A 27,811-nucleotide genomic window follows, 5' to 3' on the forward strand; every position below is an offset into this window, starting at 1 on the left:
AAATAATATACTTTAAAAGAATATACATAAAAGTGCATACCGAATGCAATATTTTCAGATAGTTATGTGCATGTTAACTGCAATTAAATGAAAATGTATCGTAGTTTAAAATAATAATTTTAAATGCAGTTAGTTGAATTTAAGATTGAACTTAAACAGGACTTAAGTAGGTACATCTTTATATGTAATTTCATAATGACTTCTATTGTCTGTGAAATATAGTTAAAGTACTGCTGAATGTACTGACAGGCATTTATGATAAACTTAAATGCATTTGTATTGCAACTTGTATGTCATGTATTTAAATATATATAGTATATCAACTTTAAATGTAATATTGAAAGAAGTGTATTAAGAAATATAGTCACTTAAGTGGCCTTTTATTTCATTCATGCCATTTTATCTATTAGTACAGTTTTTTAAAATATACTTTTAAGATTTGAAGTACACTACAAGTGCACAATCAATGCAATTAAGCGCACTTCTTTCACAAGTGTATATGTGAGCCTGCAGCACAAAAGCAGTGTTAAGTCGCTGGGGTATATTTGTAGCAATAGCCAACAATACATTGTATGGGTCAAAATGATAGATTTTTCTTTTATGCCAAAAATCATTAGGATATTAAGTAAAGATCATGTTCCATGAAGATATTTTGTAAATGTCGTACCGTAAATATATCAAAACGTAATGTTTGATTAGTAATATGCATTGCTAAGAACTTCATTTGGACAACTTTAAAGATGATTTTCTCAATATTTAGATTTTCTTGCACCCTCAGATTCCAGATTTTCAAATAGTTGCATCTCTCACAAATATTGTCCGATCCTAACAAACCATGCATCAATCTCAATTTTAAAAAATTGACCCTTATGACTGGTTTTGTGCTCCAGGGTCGCATATTCAGAGTGAATACTTAAGATAATTTTTTTGTGCGCAAAATGCCAAAGTAAAAGCATATTTGTTGAAACATGTTTGTATCGTAATCTGATATTTATTACTACTAACATCAAAATCTGTTTGTATGTGTGGAGTGAACAGACTGAATTGGTTTGAAGCAGATGACACACGTGTTTCACGCTACAGCAAGTGAATGAGGGACTTCTAAAGTTTGTGATGCTGTGATTCTGTGTTAATGCGTGTTCAGGTGGCTCAAGTGGAGAAGTTCAGTGAGAACAGCGGTTTAGGGATCAGTCTGGACGTGTGTGCCGGCCGTCACATCCTCCGCTCAGTGCTTCCTGAGGGACCCGTCGGGCGATCGGGAAAAATCTGTAGTGGAGACGAACTGCTAGAGGTAATACACATCCATCTCAAACAACCCACCACCAATATGCATCAAAAATCTAATTAATATTGGAATTTGGTCCTATTCTGAGTGTGTATGTGTCATATTTCTTTAAATCATTTCTAGCAATATGAACAAGACAGCAGGCATATGAATATATCAATTGTAATTTTAAAAGTCATGTAAACTTTTATTTGTAATACATACTTTTTATCATGTATATTGGCCAATTCCAATAGCTGCAAAGCATGTAAATGTTCACCAAGGCTGAATTTATTTGATCAAAAATACAGTAAAAACAGTAATATTGTGAAATATTATTACAATTTAAATATACAGTTTTCTATGTGAATATCTGTTAAACTGTAATTTATTTCTGTGATGCGCAGCTGTATTTTCAGCATCATTACTCCAGTCTTCAGTGTCACATGATCTTCAGAAATCAGTATAATATGCTGATTTGCTGCTCAAGAAACATTTCTGATTATTATCAATGTTGAAAACAGTTGTGCTGCACAATATTTGTGTGGAAACCGTGATACGTTTTATTTTATTTATTTTCATTAAATGATTAATTTCTTGAAAAATCTTACTCACCCAAACTTTCAATATGTTTTTTTTTTCAAAGGCAGATTCAGTATTGAATATTTGGTCAAATTTTTCAAATGCATGAACACACACTTTGCCGCGTAATAATGTTTTTAGTTTAGTGTCTCTTCATTATTTCCATATATTTATACGTTTGCATGTGTTTGTTCAGGTGAACGGCATTGCCCTCAGAGGAGAGACTCATAAAGAGGTTGTTGACATTCTGAAAGAACTTCCTGTTTCTGTGACCATGGTCTGCTGTAGACCCGCCCCTCTAATGACTGACAGCCAAACTGACCAACCACGGCCACAGGATATGGCCACTGATTCCATCGTTCAGGTGCATTAAATCCTACATTAAATATTAAGTCCAATTTATATGTAATATGTAAGATTAAATATGTAAAGGATAATGCGTATTCAGTTGGACATTATTGCAAAACAAACCCTTACTGTAGTTGCGGTCTTTAATTAATTTGAATTTATCCCTGCCAACAGAATTAAAATAGAATAATGGATAATATAATATGTTTAATTTTAATGAATTACCTGTTATCATGTTATCATAAATAGTCCATATGTAGTATTTCTAGAAACATTAGATGACATTAATAATCAGTGGTTGACTGATATTTCTCTCAGTGATCTCTATTTCTATTTTTTAAGCTTATTTACAAATTAAATAATTAGATAATAAAATATATTTAATTTATCAATTAAATAGTAACAAATTAAATAATAAAATTATTAAATAATAATAAATTAATTTATTAAATAATATTTTTAATTAAGCAATTTATATATTAAATAGGGATAAATGAAATAAATAAAATTGTTTTGTTAAATATTCATAAATTAACTTATTTATAATAAACATTTGTTTATATTTATTTAAATATCTAATGGTGGAAGTACACTTAATTTCCAAAAATGCTCTAATTTAGCCCACATTTTTTATGTAAGTAAAGTCTTTCCAGACTTAACAAGTAGATTGTCAAACAACTTATTTTAAAAACACTGTTTATTTGAATAATTGTTAATTGAATCAGATGTCATTCATTGAATCAAAACCCTCGTAATAGTGAACCAAATTGATCCTCTGTCAACGTAAATCTGTTTTATAATCATTCTATTGCAGTAATAAATTTCATGTTTTCCATGAGCGTGTTAAAGGGGTCATATGATGCAATTTAAATTTTTCCTTTCTCTTTGGAGTGTTACAAGGTCCTGGTGCATAAAGAAGATCTGTAAAGTTGCAAAGACTAAAGTCTCAAATCCAAAGAGATATTCTTTATAAAAGTTAAGAGTCAACCACGCCTACCTAAAACGGCTCATTCTAACACGCCCCCACATGTCTACATCACGATGTGGGACGATTTGCATAACGCCGCCCAAATGTTCACGCAAAGAAAGAAGGCGTAACTTTTATTCTCACTGTAGTATTGTTGCTGCTGCCATGTCGTGAAGACACTGTGTGTTTCGTTGTGAAAGCGAAACTACTTTGTTTGGTCTTCCAAAAGATGACGATATCCGCTTCGTCATGCCTGGAGCTGATCCGTGCTGGTCGCTGTGGAGCTGTGGATCGCCGGATCAGCTTTCACCGTGGACGAAGCGGAGTCCAGCCCGGGGTCATCACATGTGGTTGCCTCAAGCCCGTCGGCTGCTCCTTCGTCAAATCCACCGGCCTCCGCTCACTCTAGCCCTCCGGCCACCGCTCACTCTAGCCACCGGCCTCCGCTCACTCTAGCCCTCCAGCCTCCGCTCACTCTAGCCCTCCAGCCTCCGCTCACTCTAGCCCTCCGGTCCCCGCTCACTCTAGCCACCGGCCTCCGCTCACTCTAGCCCGCAAGCCTCCGCTCACTCAAGGCCGCCGTGTGTGACGCTGTTTCATTGTGAAAGCAAAACTACTTTGTTTGGACTTCCAAAAGAGGACACGACTAGAAATCAGTGGTTAAGTTGACTGTAAGTAAGTTTTCATATTTAAAGAATTTGCCACTGATGATTCAAACGCGAGTTTTGAGCAGTGTAGTGTAGCGCTTGTTGTTTGTCATTTCTCCGATCACAAATGCAGACATGGTTTTCTCTTTACGCGGCGCAATGCAACGCGTAAAAAGACAGTATAATTCATTATAATCCATAATTATGTCCCCACTGGAAGCAACAAATGCCTCGTTTATTATGGGTTTTAATGTTTTTGTCTCGTCGCTCCGGCCGGACACAGCATCACATTATGGTAAGGGGAGTAACATTTCCGTCTCACGCTTGAGGTATTCGGCCAATCACAATGCACTGGATAGCTGACCAATCAGAGCACACCTCGCTTTTCAGACCGATGAGATTTGTAACAATAATGTACAGTATGTGGAAAATAATGTGTTTTTTTAACCTTAAACCGCATAAAAACATTTCATTACACCAAATACAGAAAATAATGTTCTTTTTAGCAACATCATATGACCCCTTTAAACAAGCCTGAGTGGTTCAGTCAGACTTGTCTTTGTTGGGATTATATCAGATTACAGTGCACGTTATAATCTCTGTACATCTCGAGTCACTCTCAGAGGGCAGACCTTCATGCCTAAATGCCTGACACAGTTTAGCTATCAATAAAAGCTGTGCGTTTTGCATCCACCCTGTTAGATATGCTAGATTAAGGTGATGTTTTATGATTCTGAACCATTATTAGGGATTTTATTAGAAAGAAAGTTTGTGTTCATCTTGTTTGTGTAGGTGCCGGGTGAGTTTGAGGATTTCCTGGTCTCTGGCGAATCAGAGGACAGCCTGAAAGATCATGTGACTGAAGAGCCCACCGGAACGCCGTTAGCGATGTGGGAAACGGAGATTCAGGACATCGAACTAGAGAAAGGAGAGAGCGGACTGGGCTTCAGCATTCTGGATTATCAGGTGGGAGAGTGGGAGGACCTTCCTAAATTTAGACCTTCACATGAGAATGGGAGGAGCGCTTTATTTATTTATTTTTCACTGATTTATGTCTCACATGTCAAATACAAAGCAGTAACTCGTGAGTTTGTGAATCAGACTATACTTGTCGTGCTGTATGTTTGTTGTTGTGTACAAAAAGAGAGGATAATGCAATATTAATGTGTTATCTGTTTATTGTCTGTATATTATATTGTGGCAGCGATTCTCTTCTGAAAAAGAAGTGTGCTTAATTGTATTGAATTGAAGTATTGAAAATCTTTAAAAAATAATTAAATGGGAGTTATTTGACATGTACTTGCAAATGAATGGGAGTTAGTTGACATGTACTTGCAAATTAATGGGAGTTAGTTGACATGCCGATACAAATTAATGGTACTTAGTTGACATTCAGTTGCAAATTAACGGGAGTTAGTTGACATGTAGTTGCAAAATAATGTGAGTTAGTTGACATGTGGTTGCAAAATAATGTGAGTTAATCGACATGTAGTTGCAAATTAATGAGTTAGTTGACGTAGTTTCAAATTAATGGGAGTTAGTTGACATGTCGTTGCAAATTAATGGGACTTAGTTGACATGTAGTTGCAAATTAACGCAAGTTATTCGACTTGCAGTTGCAAATTAACACGAGTAAATTGACATGTAGTTGCAAATTAACGCAAATTAGTCGATATTCAGTTGCAAATTAACGCAAGTTAGTCGACATTCAGTTGCAAATTAACGCAAGTTAGTCGACATTCAGTTGCAAATTAACACAAGTAAATTGCCATGTACTTGCAAAATAATGTGAGTTAGTCGACATGTAGTTGCAAATTAACAGGAGTTAGTTGACAGTTTCAAATTAATGGGAGTTAGTTGAAATGCCGTTGCAAATTAATGGGACTTAGTTGACATGTAGTTGCAAATTAATGTGAGTTAGTTGACATGTAGTTGCAAATTAATGGAAGTTATTCGACTTGCAGTTGCAAATTAACATGAGTAAGTTGACATGTAGTTGCAAGTTAATGGGAGTTAGTTGACATGTAGTTGCAAAATAATGTGAGTTAGTTGACATGTAGTTGCAAATTAATGGAAGTTATTCGACTTGCAGTTGCAAATTAACATGAGTAAGTTGACATGTAGTTGCAAGTTAATGGGAGTTAGTTGACATGTAGTTGCAAAATAATGTGAGTTAGTTGACATGTAGTTGCAAATTAATGGGAAGTTAGTTTACATGTAGTTGCAAATTAATGGAAGTTAGTTGACATGTAGTTGCAAATTAATGGAAGTGTGTTGACGTAGTTGCAAAATAATGTGTTAGTTGATGTTGTTGCAAATTAACAGGAGTTAGTTGACAGTTTCAAATTAATGGGAGTTAGTTGACATGCCGTTGCAAATTAATGGGACTTAGTTGACATGTAGTTGCAAATTAATGTGAGTTAGTTGACATGTAGTTGCAAATTAATGGGAAGTTAGTTTACATGTAGTTGCAAATTAATGGAAGGTAGTTGACATGTAGTTGCAAATTAATGGGAAGTTAGTTTACATGTAGTTGCAAATTAATGGGAAGTTAGTTTACATGTAGTTGCAAATTAATGGGAAGTTAGTTTACATGTAGTTGCAAATTAATGGGAAGTTAGTTTACATGTAGTTGCAAATTAATGGGAAGTTAGTTTACATGTAGTTGCAAATTAATGGGAAGTTAGTTTACATGTAGTTGCAAATTAATGGGAAGTTAGTTTACATGTAGTTGCAAATTAATGGGAAGTTAGTTTACATGTAGTTGCAAATTAATGGGAAGTTAGTTTACATGTAGTTGCAAATTAATGGGAAGTTAGTTTACATGTAGTTGCAAATTAATGGGAAGTTAGTTTACATGTAGTTGCAAATTAATGGGAAGTTAGTTTACATGTAGTTGCAAATTAATGGGAAGTTAGTTTACATGTAGTTGCAAATTAATGGGAAGTTAGTTTACATGTAGTTGCAAATTAATGGGAAGTTAGTTTACATGTAGTTGCAAATTAATGGGAAGTTAGTTTACATGTAGTTGCAAATTAATGGGAAGTTAGTTTACATGTAGTTGCAAATTAATGGGAAGTTAGTTTACATGTAGTTGCAAATTAATGGGAAGTTAGTTTACATGTAGTTGCAAATTAATGGGAAGTTAGTTTACATGTAGTTGCAAATTAATGGGAAGTTAGTTTACATGTAGTTGCAAATTAATGGGAAGTTAGTTTACATGTAGTTGCAAATTAATGGGAAGTTAGTTTACATGTAGTTGCAAATTAATGGGAAGTTAGTTTACATGTAGTTGCAAATTAATGGGAAGTTAGTTTACATGTAGTTGCAAATTAATGGGAAGTTAGTTTACATGTAGTTGCAAATTAATGGGAAGTTAGTTTACATGTAGTTGCAAATTAATGGGAAGTTAGTTTACATGTAGTTGCAAATTAATGGGAAGTTAGTTTACATGTAGTTGCAAATTAATGGGAAGTTAGTTTACATGTAGTTGCAAATTAATGGGAAGTTAGTTTACATGTAGTTGCAAATTAATGGGAAGTTAGTTTACATGTAGTTGCAAATTAATGGGAAGTTAGTTTACATGTAGTTGCAAATTAATGGGAAGTTAGTTTACATGTAGTTGCAAATTAATGGGAAGTTAGTTTACATGTAGTTGCAAATTAATGGGAAGTTAGTTTACATGTAGTTGCAAATTAATGGGAAGTTAGTTTACATGTAGTTGCAAATTAATGGGAAGTTAGTTTACATGTAGTTGCAAATTAATGGGAAGTTAGTTTACATGTAGTTGCAAATTAATGGGAAGTTAGTTTACATGTAGTTGCAAATTAATGGGAAGTTAGTTTACATGTAGTTGCAAATTAATGGGAAGTTAGTTTACATGTAGTTGCAAATTAATGGGAAGTTAGTTTACATGTAGTTGCAAATTAATGGGAAGTTAGTTTACATGTAGTTGCAAATTAATGGGAAGTTAGTTTACATGTAGTTGCAAATTAATGGGAAGTTAGTTTACATGTAGTTGCAAATTAATGGGAAGTTAGTTTACATGTAGTTGCAAATTAATGGGAAGTTAGTTTACATGTAGTTGCAAATTAATGGGAAGTTAGTTTACATGTAGTTGCAAATTAATGGGAAGTTAGTTTACATGTAGTTGCAAATTAATGGGAAGTTAGTTTACATGTAGTTGCAAATTAATGGGAAGTTAGTTTACATGTAGTTGCAAATTAATGGGAAGTTAGTTTACATGTAGTTGCAAATTAATGGGAAGTTAGTTTACATGTAGTTGCAAATTAATGGGAAGTTAGTTTACATGTAGTTGCAAATTAATGGGAAGTTAGTTTACATGTAGTTGCAAATTAATGGGAAGTTAGTTTACATGTAGTTGCAAATTAATGGGAAGTTAGTTTACATGTAGTTGCAAATTAATGGGAAGTTAGTTTACATGTAGTTGCAAATTAATGGGAAGTTAGTTTACATGTAGTTGCAAATTAATGGGAAGTTAGTTTACATGTAGTTGCAAATTAATGGGAAGTTAGTTTACATGTAGTTGCAAATTAATGGGAAGTTAGTTTACATGTAGTTGCAAATTAATGGGAAGTTAGTTTACATGTAGTTGCAAATTAATGGGAAGTTAGTTTACATGTAGTTGCAAATTAATGGGAAGTTAGTTTACATGTAGTTGCAAATTAATGGGAAGTTAGTTTACATGTAGTTGCAAATTAATGGGAAGTTAGTTTACATGTAGTTGCAAATTAATGGGAAGTTAGTTTACATGTAGTTGCAAATTAATGGGAAGTTAGTTTACATGTAGTTGCAAATTAATGGGAAGTTAGTTTACATGTAGTTGCAAATTAATGGGAAGTTAGTTTACATGTAGTTGCAAATTAATGGGAAGTTAGTTTACATGTAGTTGCAAATTAATGGGAAGTTAGTTTACATGTAGTTGCAAATTAATGGGAAGTTAGTTTACATGTAGTTGCAAATTAATGGGAAGTTAGTTTACATGTAGTTGCAAATTAATGGGAAGTTAGTTTACATGTAGTTGCAAATTAATGGGAAGTTAGTTTACATGTAGTTGCAAATTAATGGGAAGTTAGTTTACATGTAGTTGCAAATTAATGGGAAGTTAGTTTACATGTAGTTGCAAATTAATGGAAGTTAGTTGACATGTAGTTGCAAATTAATGGAAGTTATTCGACTTGCAGTTGCAAATTAACACGAGTAAGTTGACATGTAGTTGCAAGTTAATGGGAGTTAGTTGACATGTAGTTGCACAATAATGTGAGTTAGTTGACATGTAGTTGCAAAATAATGTGAGTTAGTTGACATGTAGTTGCAAATTAATGGGAAGTTAGTTTACATGTAGTTGCAAATTAATGGAAGTTAGTTGACATGTAGTTGCAAATTAATGGAAGTTTGTTGACGTAGTTGCAAAATAATGTGTTAGTTGATGTTGCTGCAAATTAATAGGAGTTAGTTGACATGTAGTTGCAAATTAATGGAAGTTAGTTGACATGTAGTTGCGAATTAATGGGAGTTAGTTGACATGTAGATGCAAATTAACATGAGTTAGTTGACAAGTAGTTGTAAAGTTACTTATAGCTACTAGAATGTCTAAAGAGGCCTACTGAAATAAAGTGAAACCGATAATGTTAATGTTATACTCACTTTGCGTGTGTGTTCATATGTGTACAGGACCCAATGGACCCACTCAAGACGGTGATTGTGATTAGGTCGTTAGTTCCCGATGGCATAGCGGAGCGAGATGGACGCTTGTTGCCAGGAGACCGTCTCATGTATGTCAACAACATCAACCTGGAGAGCGCCAGTTTGGAAGAAGCAGTGCAGGCTCTTAAGGGAGCAAACATGGGAGCCGTAAACATCGGGGTGGCCAAACCACTGCCTGTAAGAAATACTATCCTCTACTTTCTAAAGCAGCTTTTTTCTCTGTACGATTTTGTGTTATTGAAACCCGTGGCTGCAGTAACGGGATTCCTTTCACAGGTTCTTTGAATATTTCATGATGTGGGTCTGTAGACCTTTAAGGCCTCAGGGAATGAAATCTTCTTGGAGGAGCGTGTCTGTATCTTTGTGAAGAGCTCTCAGAGGCTGTAGATTATCTTAACCTCTTCAGCTTTCCAAGGCTGTTATCTCGGATCCATTATTCTGGGATTGTGTGCACATTTTGGCATCTTTCCCTCTTTTTCTCCTCCGAGGCCTTGAGGTTTGGAGCGTGTGTGGTGGGTTGTCAAGTGCACTGTGGGTCATCTGATCAGGCCTTTTTTGTCTGAAGATTTAATCTCACGAGAGGCTTTTAGACTGCATGAGCGTGCCGAATGCTTTTGTTCTGCTCTCTCAAGTGTGATAGGGTAACATCACCTCTTAATATGGTTCAAATGACTCACTTCCAAGAAGCGGAGTGAAAACGGAGAAAGCATTTCTTCCTATTTACCTTTGCACGTCAAATCTTCCATGTGATCATCAATTTTAATGGTGCCGAAATCTACAAACAAACGATTCAGCTCGCTAACCAGCCTTGCACTACTAACATGCAAAGTGATTTCTAACCAAATCAAATCTTTTATTGTGATCTTGGGCTGAGTGTTATGATGAAATTAGATTCTGCTGTAGCACAGTAAATATATATCTGCACGGCATCAGTATGCAGGACTGCTTTACATTATTGCATAAAGCATCATAATAACAAAGAACAATGTGAAAATGCAGAGTATGCTTAAATGTTTATACATTTCAACAAACTGAATAACGAGTGATTCCAACAAATTTAAATCAATGCATACAGTATGTATTACTTTAAATTTAACAAAGAAAATGCAATTAAAGGAATAATTCACCCAAAAATTTTAACTCCCCCCAATATTTACTGGTGCTGGCATTTATTTATTAAATTAATTAATTAATTAATTAATTTTTGTGGAACTCAAAAAAACAAATGAATTAAAGGATATTTACATAGCTGTTTAACATAAAATGATCCCCCCCCCCCCCAAAAAAGTCAAAATTTTAAAATATTATTTTTTTTAAATAAGTCTTATATCCTCACCAAAGAACCTAATTTATCCTAATTTAATTCTTCATTTATTTGATTAATGATACAGTGAAACAGTAATATTGTGAAATATGATTACAATTTAAAGTAACTGTTTTCTATGTGAATATATGTTCAAATATAATTTATTGCTGTTCTCAAAGCTGTATTTTCAGCATCATTACTCCAGTCTTCAGTGTCACATGATCTTCAGAAATCAGTATAATATGCTGATTTGCTGCTCAAGAAACATTTCTGTTTATTATCAATGTTGAAAACAGTTGTGCTGCCAAATTTTTGTGGAAACTGATATAATTTAATTTTCAGGATACTTTGATGGATAGAAAGTTCAAAAGAACGTATTTTTTTGTGAAATTGAAATATTTTGTAACATTATAAATATGTTTACTATTACTTATGATCAATTTAATGCAATAAAAGTATTATTTTCCTTAAAATCATCTTACATCTTATAAGCATATAAGAATATATAAATTTACCATGCTATACAGTTACTCATTCTGGTTGTAATGCCCAAGCTTAGTGTGATCTGCTCATCACCAGAGAATGAATGGTCATCCTGTCTTCACAGACTGAGGATGAGGATGGCTCTTCCTCCTTCATCTTCTCGGCTCTGCTGCTGACGGAGGGCTGTGATGGTGATGAGGAGGATGAAGCTGTGTTCCGCGCTGAACCTGCAGTGGTCAGTGCTCCTAAAACACAACCAAAGCATTCCTGTGCGAAGCCTGTTAGTAGTGCAATGTTCTGTAGGAGCAACGATATATCAGCGTTTATAGGAGACAGATACTGTTTTTTGGATGAAAAAATTCACATTTTAGTCCAAGCTTAGCAAGACACACATGGCATCATTGAAAAAAGTAAAAAAATCCCTGATGATTTTTTGAGGGTTATCCTAACAAACTATTTGAAGTGCAGCACATTTATTGTGGCCTTTAGAAAAAACGATCATTCTCTGATGTTATTATCGTTCTCATCTACATAACATCTCTTCCAGATCGACTCTAGTGATTTAGACCTGTCTGATGAAAAGGCTTTTGAGCGTCATTTTCTGGAGGAGGAGGACGAGATGCTGCAGTCGATGATCGCTGAGCATGGCAGTATCTGCAGCGCTGATCTGACCTATCAGATGAACAGACCCGCCTCCACACCGAAGGTAAACAGAGTCGGCAACTAACTGCTTATTTCGTAAACTTAGACTGGTTTAGTCACCTTTGGGATTGTTTTATCAATTCTTTGTATACTGTAGGTTATGTAGGCAGTGTTCCTGTGGCTCAGTGGTAGAGCATTGCGTTAGCAGTGCAAAAGGTTGTGGGTTCAATTCCCAGGAAACACACATACTGGTAAAAATTGTATAGCCTAAACTTAAACGTAAACTTGTATACTGTAGGTTATGTAGGCAGTGTTCCTGTGGCTCAGTGGTAGAGCATTGCGTTAGCAGTGCAAAAGGTTGTGGGTTCAATTCCCAGGAAACACACATACTGGTAAAAATTGTATAGCCAGTCAGTTGCTCTGGATAAAAGCGTTATATCTGGATAAAGTTATTATTATTAACTAAATACAGAGTTCTGGCATGAAACTCTAGATGGCGCAGTCCGATAGGTCTAACTTTGATAGGTCTAACTCAGCAGCACAGCTGATTGGTTCTCTCCTGTATCGGGAGCCAATGAGCTCGCTGCTCAACATTCAAATATATGACTAGTGTTTGCTGTAGCAGTTGCAGCCTGCTTCAGAAACCCTCCACCTTCCCCAGCTCCACCTGTATAGATCTGCTACGAGATGATCCATGTATGCTATATGGGAGTTATGTCATGTATGTTATATTTGCAGCAGCAATATTTCTTACATGCTCACAATCTGCTACGAGATGATCCATGTATGCTATATGGGAGTTATTTCATGTATGTTATATTTGCAGCAGCAATATTTCTTACATGCTCACAGCAGCATGTTGTGGATGTATTGGCAATAGCAAGTCTCGGTATTTGCTCTGCCGCAGCAGCAGCGTAGCAGATCTACAGGTAACTACTAGCACACTTGCTAATGTCTGGCACAGGAGAAAACAGTCTCAGCTCACCCTCCAGCAGCCAATCACAGCAAGCCATTAGTTGATGACAACTAGGATCAGCTGATCTTCATTAAGCTTTGCATGGAGTGGAGGGAAGAGAGAGAGCGAGAGAGAGAGAGAGAGAGAGAGAAAGAGAGAGAGACCACAATGCAAACTGTATCTACCCAGTCAGCAGCAAAATAAATAATAGTAATTACTCCTTGGGACATAAAAATATGTAATTTAATAATCACTTCTCTTGTCTTTGAAATATGGTTAAAGTACTGCTGAATGTACTGACAAGCATTTATGATTAACTAATATATACTTCAATGTTGTTTTTATTGAAACTTGCATGTCATAAATAAATAATACATTTGTAATTACACATTTGTATTGATGAAGTTGCAATTTATCCCATTTACAATCTATTAAATGTTGTAAATGTAAGATCAAATTACACACTAAAAGTTAAAATTATAATCAAGTGCTTTACATGTGCTTAAATAAGTGTACTTTAAAACACGACAAAACATTATTAAATCATAATGATTTAGAATGCACCTTTAAAAACTTTTAATTTGAAGGTCACTTTTTAAAAGTGTAGTTAAGTGTGTTAAAAACAGTCATGAAAGTGTCTCTCTTTAAGTCACTCAGTTGGTCTTTTATTTCATTATTATTATATTATCTGCAAGTATGTTTTTTTAATATTCTTTTAAGATTTGGAGAGAAAGAGAGAGAGAACAAACACCACAACACTGCCACAATGCAAACTGTATCTACCCAGTCAGCAGCAAAATAAATAATAGTAATTACTCCTTGGGACATAAAAATATGTAATTTAATAATCACTTCTCTTGTCTTTGAAATATGGTTAAAGTACTGCTGAAGGTACTGACAAGCATTTATGATTAACTAATATATACTTCAATGTTGTTTTTATTGAAACTTGCATGTCATAAATAAATAATACATTTGTAATTACACATTTGTATTGATGAAGTTGCAATTTATCCCATTTACAATCTATTAAATGTTGTAAATGTAAGATCAAATTACACACTAAATTGATGACAACTAGGATCAGCTGATCTTCATTAAGCTTTGCATGGAGTGGAGGGAAGAGAGAGAGCGAGAGAGAGAGAGAGAACAAACACCACAACACTGCCACAATGCAAACTGTATCTACCCAGTCAGCAGCAAAATAAATAATAGTAATTACTCCTTGGGACATAAAAATATGTAATTTAATAATCACTTCTCTTGTCTTTGAAATATGGTTAAAGTACTGCTGAATGTACTGACAAGCATTTATGATTAACTAATATATACTTCAATGTTGTTTTTATTGAAACTTGCATGTCATAAATAAATAATACATTTGTAATTACACATTTGTATTGATGAAGTTGCAATTTATCCCATTTACAATCTATTAAATGTTGTAAATGTAAGATCAAATTACACACTAAAAGTTAAAATTATAATCAAGTGCTTTACATGTGCTTAAATAAGTGTACTTTAAAACACGACAAAACATTATTAAATCATAATGATTTAGAATGCACCTTTAAAAACTTTTAATTTGAAGGTCACTTTTTAAAAGTGTAGTTAAGTGTGTTAAAAACAGTCATGAAAGTGTCTCTCTTTAAGTCACTCAGTTGGTCTTTTATTTCATTATTATTATATTATCTGCAAGTATGTTTTTTTAATATTCTTTTAAGATTTGAAGTACACTAAAAGTGCACATTCAATACAGTTAAGTACACTTCTTTTCCACTGTTGTTTCTGTTTTAGAAGTCTTGAGAATAAAAGAAAAAACATTTTTTGACATAAAATACAACTAATACTGTGACAGAGTTTTAATAAAGGAATAAAATAATGACAATGACCAAATACACTAAACTGAGTGTTATTTGGTGAGGCATAATGTTGAGGGAAAACAGTAAAAAAAACTGATCTTAAATTTTTTTTTTTTTTATTTCCTAAATAAACGTCTGATGCATGTCATTTGCTGAACTGCCACATTCACTCCCACTGCTCAAGACCAGCGTGCCATGGGCCAGCCGCTCTCTATGCTGTAATTTGCCACTATATTGTTTGGAGTCCCATCAGTTGTGCATTTATTTGCATTTTTATGGCTGCTGCTCTGGGAGGCCCTGCTCAGATTCATAGCCGAGTGATTCGGTCCCTCTTGAATCATTCTGCACGAACAAACTCAATTACAGCTGTATGAATCACGGCTACATTCAGAAACACGCTCCCCTGTCTCTCGCCAGAAATTGCTCTCTCCCATTATTGCACTCCTGCAGGTCATTAACGGTGCTGTTTATCAGGAGATCATCTGCATCTGATTTGACTCTTATTGTGGATATAAATCAGCGGATAAGCTGTGAAAGGGAAACTGTGTATGTCTGTCTTACCCGCTGGAGTTTTACTTGAACATTATCTTTCATGTATTATCTCTTCATGGACACTAAACCGAAATCACAGCATGTTTTGTGTGATTATCAAATCACCAAGGCTGCGATTTAATTAAATAAATACATGCACTGCATGTTTTTCTCGTGAGTCGCAGCACTGTGTTCATTTACACGTGAGCAGCTCATGATCCGTGTTTTCAGTGTCTCAAAGCGGCTCGGTTCACTTTAAATACTGCTCAATGAACTCCATTTTGCATGTTCTGTGAGTTTGGGTCAATTAAAATGTGAATTTAGGAACGCAAAACATGCCAACCATCTTCTTACACATGTAATGAGAAGCACTTATAAACCAGCTGCTTTAAGAGAGAGAAGCTTCAAAGGCTTTTAAAACTTGATGGTTTAACTTTTAAGCCAGCTAAATATTGGAATCGTAGTTTATAGTTGTACTTAAAAAAATAGATATTAATATAATATCTATAATACTTTAATACTATAATACAATTATTTTTATTAGTAGTATTAAACACTTGACTTATGTTATAGTAAAATATTACAATAGCTTTTTTTTCAACTTTGTTTAAAAAAAAAATAATAATTTTCTTAAATACTTGATTTTTTTATTTTACAGTTAAATATTACAATAATGGTGTTTCTTATATTGTTTAATATTTTTAGGAATAATAATAATAAATATAATCATCATCATAATTATTAAATATTCAGCTTTCATTTTTCAGTAAATTATTACAATGGCAATATTTACCATTTTGTTATCAAATATTATTATGTATGGTGATAATAATAATAGTAGTAATAATATTAATAACAACAATGATAATTTTCTTTATTTTTATTTCACAGTGTATTTATTATTATTATTATTATTAAATACTTGTTTTTAATTTTACAATGAAATTATGCAATTGCAATATTTCTCATTTTAATATTTTTAGTAATAATAATAACATTTTAAATTGTATCACCACAATTGCAATTATGCCTACTACTGGCATCAAACTGTTGAACCACCTCAAAATGCCTTGGTAATAGTAAACAGGGGAAAGTCATCAGACCAGCTCTGACACTGTGGTGGTGAGTTTTTTACAGTCAAGCATCACTCAGATATTATGGCTAATTTCCCATAGTATTGCTAGTCTGTTCCCATCCTTCCTGCTTCCCGATTCGACCCTCACAATCCCGCCTCATCCTGCTGACCTCTATCATCACTCTGTATCCTTGACTTCAGACTTTCATGTCGTTTTTGATGAAGATTCTGGACTTTTCTCCTCTCAGGAGGAGGATTTGCTTCCAGATGAGCCCGCAGACGAGGCCCAGCAGCTAAACGCCGCGGCGGGGAGCAGCTTCGAGAGGACCATCACTGTGGTCAAGGGCAACTCCAGTCTAGGTATGAGAACGGCATTGTGTTCATGAAACAGAAGTACACTTTAGCATGCTTTTAAAAAGAGTACTTACTGAAATAATATACTTTAAAAGAACTTACTTGAAGCTGCATTATGTAACTTTTTTTGGCTAAAAATTATCCAAAATCAATTACTGAGCAAGTATATAACCAAACAGTGTTCAAAACTGTCTCCTTAACTTAGCCCATGTTTTATAATTTGAGTGCTTCAGGTCGTTCGCTTTGCGTCATTACGTCACGTCTGTATACATAAAGAAGTAGTACCGGTCGCGTGTGTGGATGCTGCAGCTGGTGGATCATTTGAGCCTCTTCTTACAGCAGCTGGAATAATTAAACTTGTCATTTTGAGAATAGAGTCTTAAATGGTGCATGATGGTATTGAAACACATTATATTCCAATTTTAAATGTGCATCTGAATGATCTGATTACAGATACGTGGGATTACACTGTACTTATAAAAGATTTGTATTTCAAGTGTCTAAGTAAATGTCTTTTTGAGGTTAAAAGAACAATTTATTTCGATAACATTCAAATGGTATGACAATTAGAGAATAATAATAATTTGCACAGTTTGACGTGATCTGAGCTTACTTTGTGATCGTTAGATTTAATCACCACTGTTAGCGTGATTTATTGTAAAACTTTTTTTTTTTCAGTTGGTCAGAACAAAACTGGCAGACATGTTACTTACTTATTAAGAAGACATTTTCCAGTGAAACTTCCACACATACAGCTCAAAACATTAGATTAATCCGCGCTGAGGAGCCGTGCCGATGCACAACCCATGTAAAGAAAATAATTCCACAAATAACTGCAATTGCAGGTTTCAAACAGAGATGGTGACAAAGAGGCAAAACTTACGCACTGCAGCTTTAAGTGTGAACTGAATGTACTTGGACACCTAATTGCATGTTAATTGAAATTAAATGAAAATATAATAGAAATATACAGTATAATACTATAGAAAATATAATACTATTATATATATACTATATATGGTAGTATAGAAAAGGTATATAAATATAGTTTAAATTTATATTAAATGCACTTAAGAACCCACTTAAGTAGGACTTAAGTAGTCTTTATATGTACATTTTAGGGCTGTCAAAAATAACTCATCAATCTCTGTGATTTTTATTTTCTGTTTAGCACGTAATATAATGGGTGTATGTGAAGATTGCTTTAAGCTCACTTAAATTAAAAGTCATAATATTTTTTAATGTTTTTAAAACAGTTTAGGCCTATAAAAAATAATCGATTTAAGAGGTATCTGTGATTTTTGCCTCCATTTATAATACTTATTAAAAAGATTAAAATTTACCGTCTTTATGCTTGTTTCTACATTAATTTTGCGATTCCATTTGAAAATGTTTATGATTGCAAATTTTAATGTTAGATGCAATTAATCATGCTTAATTAGAGAAAAATGTGCGATTAATTAGTACAATTTTTTATCAGTTGACAGCACAAGTAATTTCATAATTAATTGGTTAAAGTGCACTGAATTTACTGACAAGCATGTATTTATTAAAATATACTTTAATGTCATTTCCATAAAAAAAAATATTAAACCATAATGAATTTAAATGCACTTTAAAATACAACTTGAACATTATACTTAATTATAATACTTAAGCATTGTACTTAAGTGTGTTCAGAAATGGTCATAAAAGTGTCTCTCTTTTAAGTCACTTAAGTGGCCTTTTATGTCATTAATATTATATTTTCTGCAACTGTAGTTTTGTGCAATGGTAAATGTGACCTCACTTAAAAACAGGAAAATATGAAGGGAATATTTCTTGCTGTATACGTGCAGCAAGTGATGTGATGAGAAGTTTTCCCCAGCCGCTGATTTCACTAATGATTAAGATGTGGGTTTGGCCGTGGGATCGTGCAGCAGCAGTTTGGCCCGCCTGTATCCCAGAGCAGCAATTGAACGCAGTCTGCTTTGCCAATATACGCTATTAGGATATTAAAATTTCAGCTGAGGGAAATCTAGCATTCATTTGAGGCTGCTTTACATCGCTTTAGATCTGGACTTGGCTTGACTTTCACAGGTGTTAATGGACTCCCATTCTTGATCTAGAAGATTGCAATTAAAGTACATTTAAATTCCTGGCAGATTATTTTTTACAACGCTGACATAACATCCACTACTAAGTGCTCCTCATGGAAAACCAAGATCAGTGTGAAGTCAATGTGCAGAGGTTCATAATTCCTTCTATAATGTCTGTGTCTGCATTGTACTTTATTTATATTTAGTGATACTTTTCATTTTTTAGCATGAATTACCTGTAATCATGTTCTCATGCACACAGCACAACAGAATATATATTAGTAATCAATGTTTGAAATGCCACCTATAGATTTTTGTATTTAATTTAATAAAAAAAATAATAATTTAAATATAAAATAAATGTTAAAAAAATATTGCACATATCAGGGAATAAATATGCATCATAGGTTAAAATGTAATGACATAAATCATCTGTGGTGTTTTTGTTTACCAAAACCAATAAAACATGTTTTTGTTAACTGGAGAAAAAAAAGCTGAAATAAAATTATATACATTTTATATGAAAAACTTAAACTTAAAAAACTCAAATGAAAATTAGAAATGTCACTTTGGCATCTAACTGAAATAAAATAAGTTTGAATACTAAAATTACTAAAACACAAATAAATAAATTAAAGCTTAATAAAAAAAAGCAAAATAAAAATGACAAAAGCATATAAAAAAAATTCACAAAAACTAAAATTAAAATGAAAAATTCCAGTAGAATACATGGCCAATTCAGTTCACCCTTCTTTGTTTGTAAGGACAGAATGTGATTTTTTTACCACGTCACATGAAAAGTTGCGTCTTTATTTTCAATAATCGATAGGATCAGATCATATTTACACAATGTCCAATAAGAAATTTCAGTACCTCTCAAACATATACAGAGTTCTGGCATGAAACTCTAGATGGCGCAGTCCGATAGGTCTAACTCAATCTGACCTAATGACGTCATTATCACATGGCACAGCTGATTGGTTCTCTCCTGTATCGGGAGCCAATGAGCACGCTGCCCAACATTCAAATATATGACTAGTGTTTGCTGTAGCAGTTGCAGCTTGCTTCAGAAACCCTCCACCTTCCCCAGCTCCACCTGTATAGATCTGCTACGAGGTGATTCATGTATGCTATGGGGTTAATTCATGTATGTTATATTTGCAGCATTTAGAGTCAACCTTGAATGCATTTTAGAATTTTTATCTAAAGCAAACATTAAAAACCTTATATAGCTTTTTAAATGCAAATTTCAACTTGTTCCTCTCCATGAAAATAGCCAAGGAAGCTGGCATGGCATTAAAACAGCAGCCATCATTTTCCATGGCGTGTGTTGCAGGCATGACAGTGTGCGCGCTGAAGGACGGGCCCGGGATGCTGATCCGCAGCATCATTCACGGCGGCTCCATCAGCAGAGACGGCCGGCTCGGGGTCGGGGACCTGATTCTGGCCATCAACGGAGAACCGACAGGAAACCTGACCAACGCTCAGGCGCGAGCCGTGCTGCGCAAACACTCTCTGATCAGACCAGACCTGGGGTGAGACGCTCATTTACACACACACACACACACACACACACACACATTCACATACATACTTACACATACATACAAACACACACACACACACGCACACACACACACACACACATACACACACACACACACACACACACACACACTCATGCACACACACACACACACACACACACACACTCACATACATACCTACACATACATACATACACACACACACACACACACACACACACACATTCACATACATACTTACACATACATACATACACACACACACACACGCACACACACACATACACTCATGCACACACACACACACACACACACACTCACATACATACCTACACATACATACATACACACACACACACACACACACACACACACATTCACATACATACCTACACATACATACATACACACACACACACACACACACACACACGAGATTCAGCTGAGCTTCTGTTCAACTTCTCAGGTACAAATCAGACACTCGATTATTGAGAGGTGGATAATTATAGACACTCTCAGAAAGGTTTGTGTTCCATTGTTTTATATTATTTATATTAAACACAGAGCGTTTCATTTGGCTTTTTCAAAAAACTATTCAGTAAGGCCCCATTAGTTAACATTAGTTTACTGCATAAACTAACAATGAGCAATACATGTGTTACAGTATTTATTCGTCTTTGTTAACATTAGTTTATAAAACTACAACTGTTCAGTGTTTATTTCAGCTCAGGTTTATTCAATAATATTAACAGATACAGCTTTGGATTTCAATAATGTTTTAATAATTGTTCAAATTAATTTAAGCTAAGATTAAGAAATGATTTAGTAGCGTTTTTCATTGTTAGTCATGTTAACTAACGTAGTTAACTAATGTTAACAAATGGAGGCTTATTGTAAAGTTTCTAATCATTAAATTAAAAAATCAAATACATTACATTATATGCTGATTAATAATTAAATAAATCACATTTATCAATATTTGCTGAGGGACGTAACCAAATGAATATACATACAGGGCTGTCAATTCATTAACAATTCTGGTGGAATTAATTGCATAGTGTGCTTATTAATTAATCATAAAAAAAATTATAATATACATAAGTGTTTGTTTGCTGCATCCACTACACTGTTCAAAAGTCTGAGGTCAGTAAGATTGTTTTAAAGAAATTAATACTTTTATGCATCGATGATGCATTAAACTGATCAAAAGTGAAAGTAAAGACATTTATATTGTTACAAAAAGATTTCTGTTTTAAATAAGCGTTGTTCTTTTGAACTTTCAATTCATCTGTGAATCCTGAAAAATAAAATGTATCACGGTTTCCACAACAATATCGGGCAGAACAACTGATTTCAACATTGATAATAATCAGAAATGTTTCTTGAGCAGCAAATCAGCATATTATACTGATTTCTGAAGATCATGTGACACTGAAGACTGGAGTAATGATGCTGAAAATACAGCTTTGATCACAGGAATAAATTACATTTTACAACATAGTCACACAGAAAACTGCTATTTTAAATTGTTTTAATATTTTTAAATTTTACTATATTATTGATTAAATGCATAAAGCCTTGGTGAGCAATAGAGACTCCTTTCAAGAACATAAAACAATCGTACCGACCCCAGACTTTCCACATAGACATACAGTATTTGGATGTTACGGTGCATCTAGTTTGTCAAACTGCTTACTTGTTGGTGGTACTTCAAGCTTGAGTCTGTTGAGAAATCTGTTCAAATGGAGATGATGTACAGTCAGGGTGTATTTTAAGGCCAATTTAATAGAGCCATCAACCTCGGCAGAACTCACGATTTACATTCACAATAAAAGGTTAAACAGACATTCATAAAACAAGGCTTATCAATGCCCAGCTGTGATTGAGAAGCCGTCTGGCAGCAGAGAGCTTGTTCTAGCTGCAGTAAGTCACTTTATTCTGCCTCCCGCTGCCAGCGGCGTCTGTCCGTAAACTGCTCTTCACGTTTCCAGATCCACAGGTGCTGCGGGGGAAGAGCTGAGCCCCGTCTCTGTGTGAGTACTGCCTTCATCACACTGTCTGTCCTCACTCCCTGCTTGCGTTTGTTTTGAGCTGTCGCTGCAGAGCTTTCTCCAAAAAATCTGATTGTTGGGGCGGCCCGCAGCCCTGCTTCCATTGTCTTGTAATCGCACACAAGCTCAAAGACTGGAAGCAGTTCTGGCATCATTTACTCTCCCTCATGTCATTCCAAACCTTTCTTTCTTCCGCTGAATCTAAATCTCCATTACTGGCTCGTTTCTGTTATGCAGTACCTTTTTGTGATTATTTTATATTTTATTCTATTTATTTGAGCGAGATGCTAACGGTCTAATCAGATTCAATGATCTATGCTAAGCTACAGCTAAAAGTGCTACCGCCAGACCCGGAGATCGGCTGAATGGATTCGAAAACAGTAAAACTCAACTGTTTAACTCTAGGGGAGTTAGAAAATGAGCCTATTTTCAAAAAATAGTGGAGTGTTCCTTTAAAGCTGAAGTGTGTGAGGTCTACACCACAGAATTGCAAAAATAATGATTGTTGGCAGAGTGATTACACTTTTCGAGAACGTCAACCAACAAATTAAGCTGGGATAGGAGAGTGCTTCAGTTTTAATTGTGGTATTTTAAGGCAAATTTGAATTGTACTGCATAGTGGGTCTGACCCGACTAATGTCTAACACTCACATTCCAGTCAAACTCAACCGTGCTGCATTTCCTCATCAAGCAGCGTTTGAGCAGGTTGTTGTTTCCTTGGTAACATGCATCTGTGTTCTCAAGAGGCTGTCGTTCATCATTAACATTCCAGGCCGTCGTTTCCTCCTAACATCGTGTATTGTGTTGTTCATCTTTGACTAACATCTTTCTCTCTCATGTAAGTGATTTGATTTCCAGCCATCGATTGTCGTTCATTAATGAAGCGTTTTCACTGAATGTGTGGATAATGAATATTTGATTCACATCGATGTGCCGTGACTCCTAATGTCTTGATATCTCCGCCTGCATGCATGAATTGTTCAAAACAAGTTTGATTTTTCTCAATTAGATCTGTCATCTTCACTTACAGTCAACTGATGAAGCAAACAAACTATTTCTGTTTAGACTCCTGATCCGGAAACATGAAAATTCAAGCTAAATTGTCAGGCTCGCTATTGAGTCAGACGTTTTTGGTTTGAATTTTTTTGGATGTAATGCAAAGGAAAGAGAAAAATGTCTTGTTGTGGGACATTCATTTACTAACCCATAAAACACCGGGTGCTTTGATTTCACCTTGGACAGAGATAGGCAGAATATATCACATATTACCCATAGTGCTGAAAAAAACAAGATGTGCTTCAATGCAAGTTATGCTCAGTTATATGCATTTATTGCATAATGTTGATTGACTCCTTTTTGCATTTTTTAAAACTGAAGAACAAGTGGCCATTAAGTCACAAATGCTGTTGATTGAGTTTAAGTTGGGAGATTCCTTTGGAGTTTGATTCCGGCAGTGTTGATGACAGGTCTGATGAGTCAAATGTCATCATAGCTTATGAATCTTATGATTATGTGTGTGCAGAATCACGTATGTTCCTGCAGAATATTTAGAGGAATACAGGGCGAGCCAGCAGCTCCAGAGTGATGATCTCTCTGATGGCAAAAATAACACTCAACAGTACGTACTTCACTCACACTTCATCTTGTCAGCTCTCATTGACTCGTATAGCTGTAAAATGGAAAGAAAATGAGAGCTTTGTGTTTGTGTGTTTAGTCAGATGGCCTCAGATCTTCCAGAGAGAGAAGATGGAGAGGGACAGGAGAGTGAACGACAGACAGCAGCTTCCAACAGCTGGAATCTACCACGGAGGTGAGGACAGATCAATAAGTTGCATGTGATTGAAAAACATGAACATATCTATTAGGAGTGGATATGTATTAGAAACCCGTTTCTGTTGGTATTCTTATTATGGTTCCTTTGGGAGCATACGGCAGCCCTTAAAACCATTGGAGCAAAATTTGGTGCGTTCATTAGGGAAGGTATGAACATCAATCTGACCAATTTTAGGCTCTCTCACTCGAACCCTTTAGCAACACCGTAAGTTTAAAATTGGGCTTTTCATATAACTATGTGACCTATTTACAGTCTTCGGATTTTTGATGAAATATGCTGTATGCGATAAACAGTTTGGCATACTGAAAGAGACAAAAAATATATTGTATATATATATATATATATATATATATATTATATATATAATATTCTCCTATAATAATTGTCGGTTACACTTTATTTTAAGGTGTCCTTGTTGCTCTGTAATTATACATTTAAGTACTGAGTAATATTAATTAACTACATGTACTTACTATATGGTTAGGGTTAGGCTTATGGTTGCTTGCATGTAATTATGCATAATTAATTGTTATTATAATAGTAAGTACATGTAACATGTGTAACAAGGACACCTTAAAATAAAGTGTTACCTAATTGTCCTGTGTAGGGTCACATAAATTTTGCATTTGCCTGGAATGTGTTTCATGTATTGTGAATGTATTTTCTTGCTCCTTTAAGTACATTTTTAAATATATGTTGGTATTTGAAGGTTTAAACAAAATATATTTTGTTAAAAAATATTCAATCAAAAATATATGCTTCATTAACTTGCATGGTTTACAACTTACATTTAGCATATATTTGAGAAATATTTTGGCCAGAAAAAAAAATGTATTGATCATAATGTTGCAAATTGACGTTACTGGATGTTCTGTGTGTGTTTGCTCAGAGTGGAGTTGCACAGGGAAGCTGGGAAATCTCTGGGCATCAGCATTGTTGGTGGGCGGGGCATGGGCAGTCGCCTTAGCAACGGGGAAGTGATGCGGGGCATCTTTATTAAACACATCCTGGAGGACAGTCCAGCGGGACGCAACGGCACACTGAAAACAGGAGACAGGATTTTAGAGGTACACACACACACTTACTTAGCTATGTATTATAACAGAATGACATTAATACATTACAATAATCCAACTCTAATCTAAATTAAAATGCTAAAAAGCACAAAATCGGGATGTAAATAGAGGTCATATTTTTATTTTCTCTCAAAATTGTTTTTAATGAAGAACATACAGTTCTTGAAACATCTGGAGTTACAAAATGAATTGTAGTTAATTAATTTGCTATTTACATATTTCCAGTTATTGTTAATAAAATGAAAAGATTGAAAACAAGCAGCTCTGTCATACTTACAGCAGAAATGCTGGAAATACCTTAAGATATCTGACCCAGCTTTATACAAGCTCAGTGGACAAAAAAAAACGTCCTTGATGAAATCCAAAAATGTAACATTTTATTTATTATTTAAAAAAACATTTTTAATTACTTTTATTTACATTTGTTTTAAATTTACTTATAATTGTCAAATGTCTATGTCATTTTAATTATAAAAAAGTCACCTCTTCACCCAATATTTGCATGTACAGTGTATTTTAGTGCTTGTTGGAGTATCGCATTGTTAGTTTAGCAACATGTTAGCGTCAAACTCCATTGGACTCAATTGTGAATCAATTCATCTGTGTACTTCATGTGAAAAACGCAATTTGTGTGGAGCACAATGTAGAGCATTGCAAATCAGTGATTATGAGGTTGCATTTCAGTCCTTATATCATGGTACAGCAGTAAATATTATTTACAAAATATTTATTTTTGCACCAAATGTTGAATTCTATAAATTCAGGAAGTTGCAATGTTGCTCGCATTGTTGCGACACACTAAAATGAACTTTTACATTCATTGAAGATGTCTACACTGGAAGTGGCATGGCACAGTTTGCACAATTTTCTGCTTGCTGTCTGATTTTTTTAAAATCATAATATAAATAATATAGCAAATTCAGTTGATACATTTTTACTTTGGCATGTATACTGTCATACAGCCCAGCCTGTCTAGGTAAGCAGGGTGGCATATTTTTGGCAGGTTTTGGGCTACACACCTGCTTATAAAGTCGAGCTCTATGTGTGTGTGTGTGTGTGTGTGTGTGTGTGTGTGGGTGTGTGTGTGTGTGTGTGTGACAGGTGGGCGGAGTGGATCTGCGTGATGCCAGTCATGAGCAGGCGGTGGAGGCCATCCGTAACGCTGCAAACCCCGTGGTGTTCGTGGTGCAGAGCATCATTTACAGAGACCGAGTCAGTATCACACACACAATACAAACATCTGCTGAACTGATCAATTTATTTATGCTGGTTAACACGTGTGGGTGTTTATAACATATTTATAACAGCATACTAACTATGGCTGGGTGATATAGCTTTCATTGATCTTTATAAAACACACTCTTTTATCTAAAAGTTAGATGTTCATGTACTTTTTAATCAATTAAATTAAAACTGACTGTTTACATTCTGTTGACAATCTCAACATTTTTCAGCCTTTTAAGGATATTTGTTGCTTTATAGCTCAGTGTTTATATATTTGCTCTGCAGTGTTTTCATTTTTTTTTTAATCAGAGGAATCTCATTTTAATTGAACAGCCACTGTTGCAAAGTATATTCAAAGTGTTGCATGCAAGAAGTTAAACACAGTAAAGATCTAGTTAGAAATTATTTTCCACACAGTTTTTTTTGCTAAAGGAACACAAAGAATTGTATTTAATTATTTTCATTTAAATGCATATATAGTTTGAAGAATATATAGTTTGAAGAATATACTGCAATAAAATGAAAATAAATGATATTCAAATTTATATTAAATGCAATTAGCTGAACTTTAGAGTGTTTTAAGCCACTTAAGTAAGACTTAAGTACATCTTTATATATATTTAATTTCACAATTACTTCTTTTGTCTTTGAAATATGGCTAAAGTACTGCTGAATGTACTGACAAGCGTTTATGGTAAACTAAAATATACTTTAATATTGAAACTTGTATCTCATGTATTTAAATATATTTGTAATTACACATTTGTAATGATGAAATTGTGATTTCAATAGTCAACACATTAAAATAAATTTACTTCTTTTAAAACACGACAAAAGATGATTAAAACAATTATTACAAAGCTCACTTTTTAAAAGTGTACTTAAGTAAGTTCAGAAACAGTCATGAAAGTCTCTTTAAGTCACTTAAGTGGCCTTTTATTTCATTAATATATTATCTGCAAGTACAGTTTTTTTTATATATATATACTTTTAAAATTTGAAGTACACTACAAGTGCACATTCAATACAATTAAGCGCACTTAATTTTTAAAAGGGTAGTGGTAAACAGTGATATTTACCTACTTATATTTTTGCTAAATTATTTTCATACATTAAAAAATTGTCATGCATTGACTTCAGTAAAAGCACATTACTGAATACGTTTTGAATCGATTCCTTGAGTTTAGATGAATAGAAATGAATCAAGCTTACAAACTGTGACAAAGGTTTGGCTTCTGAAGCTTTAATCAGAAAGACT

The 27,811-nt window shown here is 34.3% G+C and overlaps 1 protein-coding gene across 1 annotated transcript in view; it reads left to right on the forward strand.

The window, feature by feature from the left end:
* LOC107550170 (multiple PDZ domain protein-like) overlaps positions 1–27,811 on the forward strand; it is a 77,274-nt gene that overhangs the window by 21,551 nt on the left and 27,912 nt on the right. The window contains exons 13-24 of the mRNA XM_016231407.1: positions 1,145–1,291; positions 2,043–2,210; positions 4,601–4,774; positions 9,503–9,712; positions 11,449–11,559; positions 11,872–12,030; positions 16,638–16,749; positions 20,158–20,356; positions 23,942–24,037; positions 24,134–24,229; positions 25,143–25,320; positions 26,431–26,541. Coding sequence (XP_016086893.1) covers positions 1,145–1,291; positions 2,043–2,210; positions 4,601–4,774; positions 9,503–9,712; positions 11,449–11,559; positions 11,872–12,030; positions 16,638–16,749; positions 20,158–20,356; positions 23,942–24,037; positions 24,134–24,229; positions 25,143–25,320; positions 26,431–26,541 — 1,761 coding nt within the window. The remainder of the gene's footprint in view (positions 1–1,144; positions 1,292–2,042; positions 2,211–4,600; positions 4,775–9,502; positions 9,713–11,448; positions 11,560–11,871; positions 12,031–16,637; positions 16,750–20,157; positions 20,357–23,941; positions 24,038–24,133; positions 24,230–25,142; positions 25,321–26,430; positions 26,542–27,811) is intronic.

Source organism: Sinocyclocheilus grahami, unplaced genomic scaffold, assembly GCF_001515645.1.
Source record: "Sinocyclocheilus grahami isolate Dianchi unplaced genomic scaffold, SAMN03320097.WGS_v1.1 scaffold390.1, whole genome shotgun sequence".
In the NCBI taxonomy this organism is placed as follows: Eukaryota; Metazoa; Chordata; class Actinopteri; order Cypriniformes; family Cyprinidae; genus Sinocyclocheilus; species Sinocyclocheilus grahami.